At 38.0% G+C, this 20,749-nt stretch overlaps 2 protein-coding genes across 2 annotated transcripts; one reads left to right on the forward strand and one right to left on the reverse strand.

Moving 5' to 3' along the window:
- Positions 1 to 3,501: 3,501 nt before the first annotated feature.
- On the forward strand, positions 3,502 to 4,751 carry LOC148723138 (adenosine receptor A2b-like). The gene has a single exon (XM_088732038.1). The coding sequence runs from the start codon at positions 3,565 to 3,567 to the stop codon at positions 4,333 to 4,335; it is 771 nt and encodes a 256-aa protein (XP_088588164.1). The 5' UTR covers positions 3,502 to 3,564; the 3' UTR covers positions 4,336 to 4,751.
- A 5,568-nt stretch (positions 4,752 to 10,319) lies between these two features.
- On the reverse strand, positions 10,320 to 13,633 carry LOC148723139 (orexin receptor type 2-like). Its single transcript, XM_088734344.1, has one exon. It carries the CDS (start codon positions 13,516 to 13,518, stop codon positions 12,466 to 12,468), a length of 1,053 nt encoding a protein of 350 aa, XP_088590470.1. The 5' UTR covers positions 13,519 to 13,633; the 3' UTR covers positions 10,320 to 12,465.
- Between the last annotated feature and the right edge of the window lie 7,116 nt (positions 13,634 to 20,749).

The following is a 20,749-nucleotide window of genomic DNA, read 5'->3' on the forward strand; positions in this document are numbered from 1 at the left end:
TAGCGGAAAGGGCATTGTCTTTAAACTTCCCTTTACTGGGATTTTCTTTTCAACAATAATGTAGCATTGGCAAGATTAGTAACGAGCATAATTCATGACCAAAACATTTTGAATGAAACATGAATTCGCTTTTAACATTAATGTTGAGACGTGCCGGCCGCACTGAGCCTCCAATATCCCAGTATTTCGTCTATACATTGTATACATTGGCTAAGTATGCATAGGCTAAGCGAGGTCTTAGACCTGTGGAGCTCAGCCTGCTTCTTCATAAGTTCAATTACAGAAGTGAAGCTCTTTTGAACAAAAACCTTACTTGGAGGAGCCAGTCAGTGTACAAATGGAAAATTCTACTTTTTTTGATACTCCCTCATATTTTCAAGACCCATTTTCAATTCAAATGAAGAAGGCCAGTAAGACTCACTAGTCACGCCGTAGACTTGAGATCCAGTTAAAATCATTAGCAGTGGCAGAAATCGAAGCAACAACATTCCGTAGTCAGCAGCCCGTTGTCGGACTGTTTCAGTGAACATCACAATAAATCGACTCACTCTCGATATGCTGAGAACTTCTATCTTTGAGGGAGAGGCAATCTGTAAGCTATGACTAGGAATTTGCGTAGCTGGATGGAATGTTTATGCAATAGTTCTCTTCAATATAAAAATTGATTTGCTTTCACATGGCACTGGTAATATGGGCTGCTGTTAAAATATTGAAATAGCTGAAAATTATTATCACTACCTCGGTAGCAGCTGGAAAATCTGTCTTATAAAGATGATACAACGACATTCTAAACTAACAAAAACGGCCTTTAAATTGAAAAATTTTCACAGCATAATTTCTCGAAATTTTGGATCAAAATTACTAAGTTTACATTTGTGCTTCATATAACCTATTCGCTAATTTGAGTTCTCATACTGTTTTACGAATGCATGTGGCGAATTTCCTTGTTGATGTTTATTAATTTGATGTATTAATTTTGTTTAAATATCATTTTCTATGGATGTTAATCAGAACCTTGTTTTAGTCAACTCTAATTTATTTAGCTAATCCAATAATGACTGAGCTGATACAAATTTTCTAAACTTTTGTTATGTAGTCTTCCCAACAACCATCACATGAAATATATAGTTGGAAGGTCAAAGCTCTGTATGTATAATCTTAATGGAACACTAAATAAGGCAGTTCTACTTTGTGACACTCAGACTTGTTTTTTTTTTTTTTTAATCCATTTCAACATTTTTTGAAATACCATGAAAACGAAAAGCAACGACATGATACATACACATGCATTTGTTCGTTTCCATAGTAACAGGCGGCTTTTCCTGATCTGCAACCATGCAGCTATTCTTTCCTTATTGGCTTTTTTGATACAGGCGGGCGTAGGGCTCATAAATAGGGCAAGCTCAACCTTTAATAATTTCTAAAGATCTGTGTTTCCTTTGAGGATCTGTCCCTTTGAGGATCTGTTATATGAGAAACAAATAAAACCTCCAACTTTACGAGCAACAAGTAAGAGAAAATTAATCGGATTTTTTAAGACTGTCCTGATTTCACACTTCATCCTAAAGATACCATGAATGCCTCTATCCTTCACTCGTATAACGTTTTCAACCTAACCGCTACACTATAGACACAATCGTTTGTTCATAGTCCGTATTCACCTGAAATCTGTAATTTTCTGACCTTCATCGGATTTTTCCCAGGGTACATGGGAAATTGGAAAAGCATTAAGGGAAAGAGATAAGAACTTTTCGTTTTCGACCCAAAATATTCATCCTTCTATTGTAAACCAAATAATTCTGATCTCGTTTGCCATTTTCCTTCTTACCCTAAAATTGACAAATTATCACATAGAGCTAAAGAGGATTTTCTTTGAGAATCTCTTGATCAGGTGTAAAAATGGAAATAAAAGGATTTAAAGCTAAATACGTCTCCTCTGGATAGAATGAAAGAGCCTTTATAACGGAATGGAAAAGAATAGAATGAGTTTCTTGCATTACAACAACTCTATCCAGGTATTAGAAACTGGGTGATTTGACACAATCGTAATTATGAAATTTTAACGTGAGCGAATTTTGGTCAGGTTAAACCTTTGAATTTTCAAGCGGATACAAGAAAGCGGTTCATTAATATGATGACTTTAATTAGCAATTACATCAAAGGTTCTTGGAAACTACGCCTGACGCCACTGAGTTTAATAGTATTCGAAGAAAATTCTGTATCCGTTGTAAATTGCCAAAGAACTTTCTCTTAGTTGAGCAATCGCTCTCGGAAATGTCCCTCGATCCAAGTGACCACTCATTCTAAATTTCGGGTAGTTCGTACTGAAGAAAAGCCAGCCCGTATTTCGTAGCACACTGCCACTCAACTACTGATGATTAATAGCCAAACACAGTTGCAAAAGCAAGAAAGTGCTCTTGACCATGACATTGTGTTTGTGCACAATGGCTTTCTTCCAACGAACTCCAGACACTTTTAAACTCTCCAGTTCACGTGGGTGAAAACTGATAATTCACTCAATTAAGGAATCGTCTTCTGCCTAGTAATGAAAGCATAGAAATTAATCCATTAACATGAACCTCAAAATTCTGGGGTTTTCCGAGTATGTCTCACATGACAATAGACCATTTCCGAAATGCTTCACGCCTTTAAGCCTTTAAGACCTTTTAAATGAAAATATTCCTTTTAGAGTTCATGCCACTACAACTCATTGTCACAAGGAGGTTCTTGCACATGGTCTCATTTAAAATTGAGAGAGGTTTCAGAACTCGGAACTAGAACAATTGAAGTCATCATGAGAGACCTAAGTCTTAAAGGAAGAGTCAAAATTTACATCGCATATGTATATCTCCATATTTATTTTTGCAAACTTTTGAGAAAAATTTACAAATGAATTTTTATCTTTACAAATAGTCTTACTTCGTAAAACATTAACTTACCCAGCGGTCTTTAATTTATTGCGCAAACATATTCCTAACGCAATTTCTTAAGTGGAAAACGCTTTGGCAGTAAATTTCAAGGCGCTTCTACCAACCTCTAGGGATCCTGAACAACGAAAAATTTTAAAAAATGCCTAACCCTGCGGACATAATAACGACGTGAACACATTCATTAAGAAAAACCTGATGGAGCCGTTAGCAACGTTTCGTGCTCTTTGCAAGACGTGTAAAATACTGTCTTCGTTGTGACGACAAGGTAGACTCCCATATTGAACACATTGGAACGGATACTGTAATTGATGGACCAATACCTATTATCAGGCAAACAGGACCCCACAAGCAGTCACAAAAAACAAGATTTGGCCGCCAATTTGAATTCACTTTTTACGAGGGTCTTGGCGAATAAAAGAAGGCAGGTGGAGAGAGAGCTTATACGTCAAAAGAGATTGCTGACACTGAGACAGTTCCGTTTAAGGGCACTGAGGGAGGAAGACAGTGTTAAAAATTCAAATTGAAAAAGGTGCGAGGACCAAGAATGGCTGATCCAATTGAAAGATACTTTTTGGTGAAAGATAAAAGTCCTGAAATCATCGTTATCCTAAACAGTGTTCTCAATGCACCACTCATGCTTATTTCCATAATTGGCAACACTTTGGTGCTCGTCGCTATATTGAGAACCCCTTGGATCCGTTCGCCAAGCACAATTTTTCTCTGCAGTTTGGCTGTGTCCGACCTTCTCGTTGGCTTGGCAATTCAACCACTCTACCTTGCTTCTTTCTTAACGAGAAATCATTCTACACTTAATGCATCAAGAACAATGTCTTTCATTGCAAGTGGCGCTTCTCTGTTCACTATGACAGCTATAGCAGTAGATCGGTTCTTAGCGCTTCATTATCACATGCGATATGCAGTGTTGATGACCACGAGCCGTGCCATATATTCTCTCGCAACCATTTGGACAGTTGCCGTCTTGTTGTCAATCTCAGGTTTCCTGAATAGGAGGGTCTACGAATACATTATCGCCATTTCAATCGCTATTTCCCTTTTTATTAGCACCATTTGCTACATCAAAATCTATAGCATTACTCGACGGCATCAAATACAGATTCAACTTCAACAACGTGCAGTGGAAAGAATGAATATCCAACGGTCGAAAAAAAGGGCCAAGAACACGTTTATCTATTACATTGTGATGATTCTGTGTTACTTTCCTTTATTCATTAACATGTCACTCTCATCTGAGCTGCAAGGGTTGGAGTGGATCCTAGCAGATACCTTAGTGTTTTTAAACTCGTCTATTAATCCATTTCTATACTGCTGGCGTTTCCGCGAGTTTCGAGCAGCTGTGATACAGACAACAAAGACGTGTTTCTGTATACCGACAGAACAAAACTAGTACATTTGTTATATAGGTGGGAAAAACATTGAAAAGCCTTGCAGACGGTGAAACTGAATGGGAACTCACTATGATAACCATAATTATTTTTTTATACCTCCCACCAACGCAACACCTTTATTATTTTGTCAGAAACAGTTTTTTTGTTTTTGGTCCTAAGTCAATTGAAGAACTGCTCACAGATCATTCCATCACCAAAAAGCAGCGTTGTATCACTAGGTTCACAAATGAAACTAGAAATAATCTCTGTTCTTCAGTTTTCTAGGAAGGTATTGTAAATTTTCTTTAGGAGCATTGTCGGTAATGATTATATTGTACTTTTTGAGACTAACTACAATACGTCACCAAGTGATGTATTGCAAGGAAGCACGATAATATAATAGAGGTTTCCCTTTTTCTCTTACAATTATACTCAATTCTAGGGTCTATTGTTGTTTAAGTAAAACAAATAGAACCAATATGAATAAAAGTAAAAGAAAAGAGGGTGGTCAAAATTAGCAAACTAGTGCTTTCATTGCAAGTCATATATTATGAATGATTTTGAGGCCTTTGATGTAATGATCTCTATCATAGGTAAAGTAATACTAATGCAGGTAGTGAAGAGTAACTGACGTATTTCGAATGATTTTTTTTTAAAGTCCCTGTTCACCCCCAAAGGTTTAAATACTGATTGCGATTCTTCGCGTCATCAGGATTAATCTCCAAACAATTTTTTGCGATTCATTAAATATTTCCCTAGATATGCCGCCTCAAAGTTACTCTTTTGGCGACGCCCTTTTGACTTGGTCAGGAGAGAATTACTGGGCCGAGTCTCGGACCTACTACCTCTCTAACATTCAGTGACGTCACAGCAAGAACGAATGTTAACTTCTTGTATAAGAACATGTGTCTTGCTGTAAAATGATGTGAAAATGCCGACTCGTTGCGTGGTCGCTGGTTGCTCAAATACACCAGATTCGTCTCAAATAATGTAGCTTCGCGTAGTCAAGTGAATGTAGGCACATCGATCGAAAGACGTTCTGACTGTGACCTCATGAGCGACTTTTAGTTACCAGTATTAACTTCGCCCGACCAAATCAAAGGACGAACTTTGAGGAGGCATATCTCGGCAAATATTTAATCAATCAAAAAAAAATTTTTTTGCGATTAATCCTGATAACGCAAAGAATGGAATTATATATATACCTCTGGGGGTGAATAGGGACTTTTAATCATAAATAATAAAATAAGGTAATCTGTAATAAATTGCGAATATGCACTCAAATTACGAATAGGGGGATTCACAAGGCTCGTGGTCTTTTGTTTAGGTGTTATCTACTTTTTGATATGAAATCGATTTCAATCTTCAAGTAAATTAAAAATCGTTTTAACTACAAAACTATCCCAATTGACCTCCATTTTGAAAGTGGGAGTTTTTTCAAAATCTGGAATTACCTGTTCAAATGAATATAGTGAAACATGGACATGCTTTCAAATAACGAGCTGCAGCTTTTCAGAGAGACAAATCCCGCAATTGCCTGAACAACACGACAATAATCTACACATCTAATAATAAAAAGCAAAGGCAATTTTTTTATAAATGCTCTGTTTATAAAATTCCCAGTCTAACCTTTGGTCAATACGCATTCCAATCGATTTCGCCGATGGAAGCTGCATCACTGGTTGGTTGTTTACCATGAGAGGTGGACTTTCTGAAAGAGTAGATAGCCTCTGGCTCGACGTAGTTAACCTACACTGATCTAAACTGGGTTTCGCTGAAAGGGACAGTGTCGCGGTTGGGCATGCGCATATCACATCATGAGGGCTCACTCTACTTTGAGAAACTAAACGAAATGAAACCAGACGAGATATGACAAAACCAAAGAAATGAAGCGGTATATTATCGTATAAGGTAAAGATAACCTTTAAAAAGATTTTGGAGTAATTTTCAATCCATAAGAAGGATATTTATTCATTTCGCAAAGAAGGAAGAGTTACTTCTATAAGTGGCACATTTAAATTTTGTTTCATTTATTCGTGTTTGAGCTCCTTGTCAATAAAGTGATGAAATGACTTTTCGCCGTCATGTAAGTAGAAATTAAGACATAAATGGATTAAAAACATCTTTATGGACATTTAACAAAATCAAACTTAACCAAAAGGATCTCTTATACTTCCATCTGGATCAGAAAGATCCCAAAAAATTTTACTGCTGATTTGTGCATGATCTTCATATAACGATTTTTTTCCCCAAAAGGGAACGTAGAAGAAGGTATCCACGAGCAAAGGCAACCGATGAGTCTAAATTAAAAAAATAAGAGAAACAGAGACAGCATTTACTGTTTTGCTCTGGAAGTTAATATCTTTCCTTTGTTTTAATGATAACTTAAGGTCTCATAGAATTTGTTGCATTGTTTGTGGTTTTCTGATCTGGTTCATTTTTTTTTTCTACTTCTTTTAATCGATCATACAACCTTTTCCTTAAATGGGGACGTAAAAGATATTCCTACATATTCGTGTAAGTTAGCGTTTTCGGCCTCGAAAGCACAATAAGAATAATAATTATGCCTTTTATTATGAAAAAGGTTTATTATTAGATAAAGGGCTCTTAGTAATAACAGTTTTTACTTTGTAAGATCTTGTAAGCACCGAAAGTGACACCATAATAGAATGAAATGTACCATACCTTAAAAAAATTCAACCAATCAGAATACAGAAACTCAAACATATATCTGATGCTTTAATTTGGATATATCAACAAAGTTGAAATGGTAATTGGCCACCGTAACGATTACAAAAGCTGACGTTTCGAGCGTTAGCCCTTCGTCTGAGCGAAAGACGAAGGGCTAACGCTCGAAATGTCAGCTTTTGTAATCGTTACGGTGGCCAATTTACCATTTCAACTTTGTTGATATATCCAAATTATTTCGTTACCCCCACCGACGCAGCTCCAAACAGTTTCTTTCGAAACTATCAGCCTTTATTCTATTGTACATAATTACCCATCGAATATCAACTGCTTCATCTCAACCATTTTAGTTTTTGGATGCCTGTCAGTTACTCGTGACGTGAATATGCATCGTCGAGCTTTTCACAATCCAATGCAGTTAGTATAGGTAAGCACATGATTTCGAGTGCAATTTGGAATAAATAAGCATGAGTAAATTTTTTCAAAGACTAACAAAATTGCATGAGCCCGTAGGGCGAGTGCAATTTGTGGTCTTTGAAAAAATTACAAGTGCTCATTTATTTCAAATTGCACGATAAAATCATGTGATTTATCTGTTAATAATATACATGAAAAAATACGAGGTAGCTTTTCAAAACTACGCAGAAGAAAAGCGCGCGCATCATGTGCAAAAATAATTTATTCAAACCCTACAAGTGACATTGACCTTGACATTGACATTGACCAATCATTCTGACCAATCCAGAATGTCTGGTTTGTTTCTTTCTTTGCATTGAATTAACCCTCTTCTGCACTGAACTAACTCTCTTCTGCACTGAACTAACTGAAAACTGCATTCATCTTAACCAATCAGAACTGAGAAATTTTTTCATGTATATTATTATGAGTGGTAACGACAAAATATTTCATCAGAAACATGAACTCGTTGCGGATCAAAGCCAACAACATCACAATTTTGTATCAATAGTGTTTTTCTGTATTTCTTTTGTTTTCAAAGAAACGTATGCTTATTTGGTAAATTAAGTGAAATGCTCAGTTCATCATTCCACTGAAAGCGAGACACGTTCATGGACAAATCAATACCCGTACATGGTAATGATTTTTTTATCACGCTAACTTCACCCAATCACGCTAACTTCACCCAATCAGAAAGCACAACGCGAGCTCATTGGTCATTGGTATCAAGTTTATCAAGCTTTTTGAAGTTGAAAAATAGTTGAAAAACAAAAAAAAAAAAAACAGGTTTAATATAGGGTAGCTTTTTTTTCCCCCTCGCTATTTATTGAAGACATAAGGTGACACATTTAAGTTAAATTACATTTGTTTGTGTTTGGCTTCTCCATCAATAAAATGACAAACGATAACACATTAATAAAGTAATAATGTCGTTCACTAAGTTATGTATCTAGACATAAGGCCATTATAATTACAAGAAGAGTTCAAAATAAAGCGAAAGGATCTCATTTACTTCCAAACGGATAATAGGGATATCAAAATGTTTCTCTGCTGATCTGTTCGTGATCTGCATATATCGACTTTTTACCCAAGAGGAGCCTTATACGCTTTTTGTTTTAACATTTCTCTGATTACTTGTAAACGTTTTTAAGGCTTCATAGAGTTGGTGGCATCGTTCGCAGTTTTCTGGTTATTTTTTGTTTTCTATTTCCTTTTAAAGAATTGCAATTATAAGATAAATAGCTATTGATAATAACAATTTTTACACCGTAAGTGTCGGAAGGGAAGCCATGACATTGGAAAAGAAATATTCACACCTTACCATATCATACAGGAAATCAGTTGTATATTAGACGGTATTGCACCCACCCCTCCCATCTTCCCCTGCGATCTTATTCACAACCTTATTTCTTCATATTAGTAAGGCCCACTCCCTTGACCAAACCAAATTTAGATCGCTTCTCTTTTATACTGAACCATAGTATTTCGCCATTAAATATCATAACAGCACGTAGCTTCGCTTATTTACAATTTATAGTAGCACTCACTTTGCATTGAAGAGAACACCAAGAAATTAGCAGGTTACCTGCCGCTACAATTTTAGCCGAAATTATGCAGAAAACACTCGTTCGTTTCACTTATTTTTAAATTAAGTAAGCTACTTCCGAATACAATTCTGGCTAAATAGGTAGAAAACACCCGCCCTGACTTGCCACCAGGCCCTGTTTAAGTCCAAGATGCCGTATGAAAATGAATAATCATTATCCATGCATAAGATGTTCCATCAAACGCCAAACAAAACCGTCAACTAACGAAAAGATAAAACGCACAATGATGACGAGCAAATTCGAATCAAAGCATTCCACTAACACAGAAACTAGCCCTAAAAATGGTTTAGAGACAGTGGTGATTGCAGATTGCATCCTCAATGCACCTCTGATGTTTCTTTCCATCCTTAGTAATGCTCTTGTGTTAGTCACCATATTGAGGACACCATCGTTTCGTTCACCGTCTGTCATTTTTCTCGAAAATTTGGCTGTTTTAGATCTTCTTGTTGGTGTGGTGGTACAACCAGTTTATATAGCTTCTGAAATAAAAACAAACGCTTTCCTTTACCAAGCACTGAGGGGCAAAGGCATTTGTTGGATGCAGTGTCTCTCTGTCGACAATGACAGCCATAACACTGGATCGTTTCTTACTTCACTGTCACCTGCAGTACCCAAATTTAATGAAAGCAAGCCGGGAAACACATTCATTAATAACTATATGGTGTAGAAATACATTATTCTCTTTTTCAATTCTTTTCCGAGAAGAGATGTTTATCATTTCCATACAGTTTTTTGGATCACAGTTTGCCTTTCAGTTTGTTTTGTTTGTTTCATCAAGATTTACCGAATTGTTCGTCGGCATCAGTTGCAAATTCATGTTCAACAACAAGCAGTGGAAAATTCAACTGATACAAATAACCTGCACATCCGACAATCTAATAGGAGTGCAAAAAGTATTTTTATATATTTCCTCGCGATGATTTTATGCTACTCTCCATCGTTTGTATTACTAGCGTAGATTCAAGAATTCTACCGACGTTTCCACTTACTTTGACCTTTAAAAACTCGTCTATTAATCCATTTTTATATTGCCGCTGGCGTATTCCTAAGCTCCGAGCGGCAGTGTTTAAAACAGCAAAGCCTTTAATGTCGAGAAACGGAAGAAAGTGCTCTAACCTAAAATACGAGTTATTGTACGAAATGTAATGGTGCCGGAGAGGCATTCCAACTGATTCGAACTGAAAGGCAAACTGTGATCCAAAAAACTGTATGGAAATGATAAACATCTCTTCTCGGAAAAGAATTGAAAAAGAGAATAATGTATTTCTACACCATATAGTTATTAATGAATGTGTTTCCCGGCTTGTTTTCATTAAATTTGGGTACTGCAGGTGACAGTGAAGTAAGAAACGATCCAGTGTTATGGCTGTCATTGTCGAGAGAGAGACACTGCATCCAACAAATGCCATTGCCCCTCAGTGCTTGGTAAAGGAAAGCGTTTGTTTTTATTTCAGAAGCTACATAAACTGGTCGTACCACCACTCCTACAAGAAGATCTAAAACATCCAAATTTTCGAGAAAAATGACAGACGGTGAAAGAAACGATGGTGTCCTCAATATGGTTAAAATCGATTCAAAGGATCACCTGAAAACTTTCAGGTGACCCTTTGAATCGATTTTAGCCAAACATCTGTGCATTACCGACAAAGAAAGAAGGACCAGAAATGTGGTGAACTATAGTTCCTTTAGACAATGAAGGAGAACCTGGATTATGGAACGTGGAAAGTAACAATTTAATTTTCTGCTTTGTAATGATATGATGTTCTAGAAATATTTATCTATTTTTAGCCTAAATATTATTGTGGAGGACACTGAATGTTTCTCAAATAATATATTGTATATAAATATGACACTAGTAAAGCCTGCATCAAATTACTTTATGAGGTGTGATAAAACAAAATCAGTTAACATGAACAAACCCTACAAACATCCAGTTAAGCGGTGAGCAATCAGTTTCATTGAGAAAAATCTTCTCGTGAAAATTGCTGTTTCCTTTTGCTATCGTTCTAGAAAATAAAAAGAAACCCACGCTGCATCATGGCAGCTGGACAACACATTATTCGCCATGTCTTATTTTGAAACATTTAAAACAGACATTAAAAACTCTGGATATCGACAACAGAAGATTGATATTCGCAAATTCGGTCCGTCAACTGCTCTTCATCATATTTCTATTACTTTCTTCCATCGAACTCCAATCATTTTTAGCATCACCTAACCATGCTGACGACAACCTGACTTACAATTGAGATAGCGTCCTCCACTTGTTAATGAATGCATAGTAATTAAGCCAAAGATAACTTGGCCAGATGCTGCATGAAACGAAAATGTTGAATTTGTGTCTCAGAACTCCATCAACTCGTTCACCAGCCATGCCTTACATCAGCAATTTAATCCAGTCGGACCTTGTTGCAGTGTTTGCGCAAATAACTGATTCGCCGATCTCTGTTCTACATAAATGGCCATCAGTTATCTATTCCTTTATCTCGACGGTTTTAATTTCAATATGCCTGTCAGTTTCTCGTGAATATGCATGGTCGAGCCTTTCTACATCTAACATAATATGTATGGTAACAACAAAATACTTCTTAGAGGCATGAACTTGACCCAATTGTAAAAAAAATCCTTTAAATTCACGTAAATTAAACCTACCGGCCGCGACAGCATAAAAGAATAATAATTATGCCCGCTATTATGAAAGACTACTATTAGATAAAAAACTTTTGATGATGACAGTTTTTACAACTGTACGTTGTCAGTGCCGAAAGGGACGCCATGTTGAAATAACGTACAATAGAAAATACAGTTAATCAGAATTCAGGAAATCGGTTGTGAGCTATTGGATATCGTCCAATGATAGTATAGTACGAAGCACCGTTAGATACTCATTAACTTTGTCCAGATCACGTGCACTCTTTTCTTATTCCGTAATATCACTTTTAGTTCGCTTTCAACCTGAGAACTCCACTTTGTCATTTGCCCACCCTTTTCCACCCACAGGCTGCATCAGGGAAAAATGGCCACGGACTTATCTCACCCTTGATGGGGCTTTGCTTTTTCCAGCAAACAACTAACCATAATCGTTTCATTTTGCGCGTTCCTGGGCTGTACTTGTAAAGACAAGAGCTCATAAAACTATTGTCTGTAGGTAAGACGTCACTTCTACATATATAAGGAGACGGTTTTCTTAACAACATCTTCGTGAGACACTCAAGCCTCAGACCCAAAAACTAAGGATTTCAGCGTAAGAAAAAAATTTGTGCACGTATGAATGCTGGGATATCTTCAGAAGTTTAGTTTTATCAATGGTACCAAGTCTCTTCTTCTTCTGTTCTTTGTTCTTCGTTCTTTGTTCTTCTGTTATTTTTCCTTCGCTTCATTGTCTATCAGAATGTCACACTATACTACCGGCCTCAATTCTACATCAGCAGGTTGTTCGTCTTGATCAGCCCTAGTACCACTAGAAAAGCAGCTGAGGATATTCTTAAGACCCTGGCGATAATTCCCACTGAAAGTAAAACAGATGCAAGGATTTATAGCACAGTTCGAGCGAGCTAAAAAAAGAGAGAACCATGCAAACTGTGCCAAGCGACATGACTGCAGCATGACCACGTCTGCTGAGAAGAAGACGAGACAAAAGTAGATGGTCATGGGCAGAAAACATACCGCAAACATAGACATGATGGCGATGGCCATTTTCAACACGTTTCGCTCCCTTTTTAAACGTTGTTGCTCAGCGTTGACCGATGTTGCACAGCCCGGGACGATCTGTGTTTTGAGCTTGAGAACGATGATCGTGTAAAGAACGATGATCAACACCACTGGAACATAATAGAGTATTACGATATTACTAAGGCCGTAACCTTTAACGAAGGAGGCATCTCCGAATTCTTTTTCCCAACGATTCAAACACATAAGACTTGCTGAGGGAGGCTGAACAAGTCCAGGAGCAATAGAAAATGGGGACTGAATGGCAACAGCGAAGATCCAAGTGGCGAGGATAAAGAAGGGGCACCGCCTCGAATTGATGACCGGAGAGCGGAGGGGAAATACAACAGCTCCAAATCGATCCACTGCTATTAGGACCAGGCTCTGAATAGACACAGCAGCGGAAACTTCCGGTAAAAAGGTCACCAGTTTACACAAAACTTCACCAAAAGAACCACTGATTAGCCAAGAGTTGGTTTGCATTTGTGTTATCACCCGAGAAAATACAAACAGCGGATACAGAAGATCAAACATGGCCATGTTCACAATTAAAAGGTTGATGGGTTTCCTCATGGTTTTCGTTTTGTAAACAACCACTCCGAGGAATATATTCCCAACCAGAGAAACCACAAATATGAGACAGTAAGCAAAGGTGTATCCTATTCTCCGTGCACCTTTAAACTGCTTTTCAAAGCAGTTTGTAAGCTGGGTGTTATTTATGGCTGTACTTACGTTTGCCGACATTTTGGAGTTACCTAAGAAGTTCAGTTTTAAAGCTAGTTTGGTGACCTGGCTTGGACAAAACACTGCCTCATTCGCATAACGAGCGTCCTTGTGTTCGAACAGATGTATGTTTTGATACGACTGTTAGCTTTTGGTGATTATTGGAAAAAATTAATCAAAGTTAGCCCACTGAAAGCTTAACACTGAGATAAGCCTTACGGGGCCACATCAATCAAGAAAGCAGTGCGAATTATCATATATATATATATAACCATGCTAGACATTTATGTACTTTATCAATACCACTAGCTAATTTTAATTTTGATGGTTTTAGCGTCGCGCTGTTTATATATCCGGGTGAAATTAGCAACTTGCTATTTTTAAAACAGTTTGAAAAACAAGAATAATGCTAGTTTGACAATAAGTTTGACCAGCTGTGTACCAGCTGAGTAGTTTAATAAAATGACTCTTTCATTCAAGGAAGGAGACTTCTCAGACACTTGAGCGATATGTAAATTTTGGTAACAGAGGTGGGCATTGGGGTCTATTAGAAACCGCAAAACCGTAAAAAAAAATAAAGGGTCAGGTGGAAAAGGAGGAGTGTGGAAACTGCGGAGTGTGGAAAGTGTTGAGTGTGGAAAGTGTCGAGTGTGGAAAGTGTGGAGTGTGGAAAACGTTGAGTGTGGAAAGTGCGGAGTGCGGAGTGTGGAAAATGAAGAGTGTGGAAAGTGGGGAGTGTGGAAAATGCTGAGTGTGGAAAGCGCGGAGTGTGGAAAATGAGGATTGGGGAAAGTGCCGAGTGCGGAGTGTGGAAAGTGCGGAGTGTGGAAAATGAGGAGTGTGGAAAATGAGAACTGTGGAAAATGAGGAGTGTGGAAAATGAGGAGTGTGGAAAATGAGGAGTGTGGAAAATGAGGAGTATGGAAAATGAGGAGTGTGGAAAGTGCGGAGTGTGGAAAATGAAGAGTGTGGAAAGTGCGGAGTGTGGAAAGTGCGGAGTGTGGAAAATGCAGAGTGTGGAAAATGAGGAGTGTGGAAAGTGTGGAGTGTGGAAAATGAAGAGTGTGGAAAGTGCGGAGTGTGGAAAGTGCGGAGTGTGGAAAATGCAGAGTGTGGAAAATGAGGAGTGTGGAAAGTGTGGAGTGTGGAAAATGAGGAGTGTGGAAAGTGCGGAGTGTGGAAAATGAAGAGTGTGGAAAGTGCGGAGTGTGGAAAGTGCGGAGTGTGGAAAATGCAGAGTGTGGAAAATGAGGAGTGTGGAAAGTGTGGAGTGTGGAAAATGAGGAGTGTGGAAAGTGCGGAGTGTGGAAAATTTGGAGTGTGGAAAGCACCGAGTACGGAGTGCGGAGTATGGAAAATGGGGTGTGTGGAAAGTGCGGAGTGTGGAAAGTGTGGAGTGTGGAAAGTGAGGAGTGTGGAAAGTGCGGAGTGTGGAAAATGTGGAGTGTGGAAAGTACCGAGTACGGAGTGCGGAGTATGGAAAATGGGGTGTGTGGAAAGTGCGGAGTGTGGAAAGTGTGGAGTGTGGAAAGTGAGGAGTGTGGAAAGTGAGGAGTGTGGAAAATGAGGAGTGTGGAAAGTGCGGAGTGTGGAAAGTGCGGAGTGTGGAAAATGTGGAGTGTGGAAAATGAGGAGTGTGGAAAATGCAGAGTGTGGAAAATGCGGAGTGTGGAAAGTGCGGAGTGTGGAAAATGCTGAGTGTGGAAAATGTGGAGTTTGGAAAATGTGAAGTGTGGAAAAATTTATAATTTTATAAGAGAACTAGTGGGCAGCACACGGTGTGACTGCAGTAATCGTAACCTCACAACACCACCATGATTAAGACGATTTATTCGGTACGAATGATGTTGACGGTCTGTGGGTTTAAACTCAAAACAATAAATGAATACGAAATTACAACAATTGACTAGTAAAAAGTGACAGGAAAGAAATACACTGAACCACTGAACAAACTTGAGATGACAATACATACATTGTTACGATTTCTACGAAACTGCTAGATGAATATAAACTGCCCAAAGGCGAAATAAAGATAAACTGGAGTAACTGCTCAAAGTGAACTACTATACGGCTAACGGAAGACTGAACTTTGAACTGACAAAGACTAAGTTATACATGCGAAAACGACTAGCTAACTTAAAGTGCAATTAACGCCGATATTACGAAATAAACGAATGAACGAAGATACATGACATAGAAACAACAGAAGCTAACTAACCAGTGAAAAAATACTAACGAACGACGAGAAACAGCGACAACACAGAGACACCCTAATGTTTGATTGAATGAGAAAAACAAAACAAAAGCATTCCGCACGCTAAGACCCTACACACAGCAACTTGTCCTGTAGTATTGAGTTTATTAATCGACCGGTTTCGACTTCATCAGGATAAAACTACAAAATATATTATAGGAACTTATTTTATACTAGACCTTGTCAGAACATGTTACGTTCCTAGTTTGGGTGTGAACAACAAAACACCGACAAGAATAACGCACAGGATATGATTATAATCCTGTGCTAGAAGGTGCTTTTGGGGCCTCACGGTTTTAACGTTAAAAACAAAAAGGTAAAAGGTAAACATAAGAATCAAACGAGCGAAACCTTACTCTCAGTATGTTGTATCTTATTAAGCATAGCACTTTTTCACTTTTTTCGAGTGTGATAAATGCGGATGAGTGTAGAATATATATAAAATAAAAAGACGTAAAAATATATACCTGCATAAAGATTGTATCACTTGGGTAATACTGTTATTGTCTGCAAGCAAAATGTCAACCTCGCGCTGATGCTGTTTTCTTTGCCTAGTTAGCCGTGAATATTATAAATTGACAGAAAGCGTCTGGAAAATATTTTTGGTCACGTTCGAAAAGGTGTTACCGTTAACACCTAAATGGCGCAAATCTTGCGAAATACGTTACTTGTAAGCCATGGGTAGATTCAATTTATTTGCATATTCACAGGTGATTACAAGTTCGCATTGATCTCCACGGGGTCAGACTCAGAGAGTGCTATAATGGCCTTTAAAATCCCTCTTGTTCAGCCTGTAAAATCCCTCTTATTCACTGTAGGATTGTATGATTTAACAATAAAATTTCAATGATGCATGGCTAGGACAGATAATTAAAATCGTAAATTTACAATGATTTTCTGATTACCTATTTGTTACTGTTCTTTTTATAAAGCTACAAAATATTTATGTAACAGTTCTTTATGGCTATAAAAAACACTGTAGGATAGTATTTACCAATGAAAATGCAATGGTGCTTGCCTTAAACAGATTATTGTTATCGTTAATACACAATTATGTTTCACGGATTGATTTTTTTTATTACCCATTTTATCCGGTGCTTTTTACATAGCTACAAAATAAATTGCAGTGATCCATCGCTTTTTTAAAGAGCGTGGACTGCTTGTTGTTATTGACAGTAATGTTTCACTCGTTTGATTGTTTTATTCTTTTGTTTACCTTTTTGCGTTCTTTTAAGCTTGAAAAAGTAATGTACGGTTTAGTAGTGAAAACGCAATGATGCATCGCCTTAAAGGAAATGGAGTGCTTGTTATTGCTGTTCATATCGTTAAAACCTACTCCTTACCCACACTCAGCATTTTCCACACTCCACATTTTCCACACTCGACATTTTCCACACTCCTCATTTTCCACACTCCTCATTTTCCACACTCCGCATCTTCCGCACTCCGCATCCTCCACACTCCTCATTTTCCACGCTCGGCCTTTCCCACACTCCTCATTTTCCACACTCCTCATTTTCCACACCCCTCATTTTCCACACTCCTCATTTTCCACACTCCTCATTTCCACACTCCTCATTTTCCACACTCCTCATTTTTCACACTCCTCATTTTCCACACTCCTCATTTTCCACACTCCTCATTTCCACACTCCTCATTTTCCACACTCCTCATTTTCCACACTCCTCATTTTCCACACTTCGCACTCCTCACTTTCCACACTCCTCATTTTCCACCTAACCAAAACAAAAACAGTTTTGCGTAGCGATGAGACCTTGTCGTAATGTATTTGTTGTGGTTCGAACGAGAAGGCAAAGAAAGGAACCTGAATAAGCCGACGCCTGTAGATACACTTCTTAACCTAGACGCACGTAGCATAGAATCGCGAAACTACACAAGGGCTAAAGATAATCATGCCACTCATGAAGCTCACTATAATAATCAAGTAAGTAAAATGGCTTACTTTAGTCTGGCTCCTAGCGGCAATAGGTACCTGATAAGTAGCGGTGAAAAAAAGGTAGCGTGTAGCGAACAAGTAGCGTTACAACGATAAGACCTCTAAAAGAACTACGTCTCTTACATAATGTAATCCGATCGCTAAGCCTGTCGTGCAAGTGTGTACAGTTTCGTGATAAGTGAATCATCAACGAGAATAAGATACGATTCACGGGTAAATATAAACAAACGAATTATTATGTTATGAAAGTAACAACAAAGACACAAGTGAAATCGATTGGCGGCAACAATATCGACTGAGTGGGCTTCTTAAAAACAATGAGTTGGCAATGCAGGAAGCCTTCTTTAATTTGCGAAACGAAACGAAACGAACATCTGTAAATCTGTAAAAAATCGTACACGTATGCTTGAAACTCAGAAAAATCAAAGAGCTTGGGTCGGTTGTATTTTCCAAGCAAACGTGATATTTTATCTAGAAACATGCTGCGACACTTTCCACTTGTATTTTCGGTCAGGAAAGTGTCATCTGTCACGCATCCAAATTATTCATCAACAACATACATTGCTTACACCTTACAGTACAGCTACAGCGGCAGCTAATATTTTAAATTGCATTGGCTTCTTACTGCTTACGCAGATTTTTCATTAGCCTACGTGTAGCCCTGCCCTCCCCCGAGACCCCCCCGAGAAGAAACGGAAGGGGGGAGGGGTACGGCTACACACAAGCTATGCAAATTACAGATTTACAGATAATCTACTGAGCCAAAATGTCGCAGCATCTTTCTAGATAGTATATTACGTTTGCTTGGAAAATGGAACTGATCAAAAGCTACCTGATTTTCATGAGTGTCAGGTATGTTTCTATTTTTTTCAAATTGCCGATTTTTATTTCGTTTAGTTTCACAAATTACAATTGCTCTTCACAGTTATGGCTTGATGGTGCAACTCTTCTTTCACACAGACGACGTATTGAGTGAAAGTACGAAAGTAGTGGAAGATAGAAGTAGTAGAAGGTGACGGTGACATTAAATTAAAGAGATCGAGGGGGAGGATGATTCAAGAAAAGCAGCAGTAAACTTTAAATGCTGCATCACTCGTCGCCCAACTGCCTTAGATCCATCTGAAGAAGGTACGCAACACAAGGATGGAGATGCCGAAGTGTTCACTTCATCGAATTCTTCAGAGAGCGACTTTGAAGTTGGATTTTTTCTGTTTAAGAAGAGGAAACGGGTGTGTGTCTACAAACTTAACTCATAGTCATGTTTTCAACAAATGGTGGTTGAAGCGAATGGTGAAAATTTGATTCTATTGTAAATGAAAAACTTTGTCTCAATTTCCAACTTACATAATACATAAATATTGTGCGCGTTTTACAGGAAACTTCAGGTTCTACCAACAGCCCCCTTTCTTTAGATCGTTTTGTTACATTTCCTTCCATGTTTCACCCGCCAGGAGCGTCAAGATAATATTGCAATGCCTTACACACAAATTTTCAGTTAATTTTTTTGCTGAAGACGGTGATTCCATTTTGTTTAATGTAATTTTAATAATGTTCTTCTACAGGATAAGACGTCTGTGCACGTAAGAAATGCTAGTACGCGCTATAAAAGCTGTATACTTTTCAGTTTAGAACGGGTAACAAAGACTCCTGTGATGAGGTAACTCGCTGATAATGTTATCAATGGATTAATCATAAAATTGTGTCAATATCAAATTGTTCGAATCTGATTGGTTCGTATGACCCCTTCATTTTACAGCAATGAATAGATTTGATTTGACGTGGCCAATTACAAGCAACTTGTGATCAGACCGTTCACTCAGTCATATCGAAAGAGAACGTTTTGTCAGTAAATTGATTGTATCTTTTCTTCTCGAACACTTAACAAGAACCAAGGGAACAAAAATTACCAATGATTATGATGACGAACAACTAAACCTCAGTCTATTTGAAAATAAAAGCAGTAAGTGATGAAACTACGGTCGATGAAACTACTGTTCGATAACTCGAACCTCCTTGTTGGTAAAGTATTCAAGTTCTCAGGCCCCGAGAAAAAAGGACTAAAGAGGTGAATTCTATGTTAATTTGTATTTATACAATGAACACATGGAAAGACAATTTAGTTATTTCAGTTTTTTTAAAATTGGAAAAACTTTATAAATTAAATATCAGGGCGAGTGCAAACACAGACATTGTCATAAATATAAACATACATATATACATACATATTGACATGCACATTCATACACGTAGAAATGGACCAACACATGGACATAAACATAGACGTGAACTCACACATAAACATACACATATTTATGGGTATAGACAAAATAAAACAAAGACCTGCCATACGCATACACATGTGCACCTATATATCGACAAAAAATGCACATAGAAATAAACGCAAACATAGAGAGCGGGTCTATAGACATAAACATACATACACATACCCATTGACATTAACATAAACACACTTTAACATATACATATACCTATAGGTGTACATATGCTCAGCATTAGCTTTTCTTTTCTTTTCATTTGTTTCCACTCCACTATTTGTTCATTTCCATCACAGACCATATCAATGGGTGCCTCGTTTTTCATCGAAGCAAGAAAGGCTCGAAACTCGCTGAAATCTTAGCTGTTTGTGTCGGTGAGAAGGTTCCACAAAATCACATCAGCCGCACAGTGCCCCAGGCTATCAGAGAAAATGTTGTTTTTGTGGTCGATATCGAAGACTACGTTTCCCATCAAGACCTGAGTGTAGATGACAACGGGGTGTACGGCCGTCACTCCTCCCCGCGCGAGTCGTTTCCGAACCGAACCGTTTTCCGATGGATGCCGACGTTAGCGAAGATGTCTGCAAAGTGCGCAGACAATACAGCTGGCACCACACTTCAAAAGAATTTTCCCGCATAATTACCAAAGTAGAAAAGAATGGAACTCTGGCCAAATATGCTGTAGTGCAATACAAAACCCCAGCCAATATGAACAACTTTACTCCGCGAGCACATGGAAATTCCATTAAGAAGAGAGAGCCTTAC

The sequence above is a fragment of the Stylophora pistillata genome, chromosome 9, assembly GCF_964205215.1.
Source record: "Stylophora pistillata chromosome 9, jaStyPist1.2, whole genome shotgun sequence".
Taxonomy (NCBI): Eukaryota; Metazoa; Cnidaria; class Anthozoa; order Scleractinia; family Pocilloporidae; genus Stylophora; species Stylophora pistillata.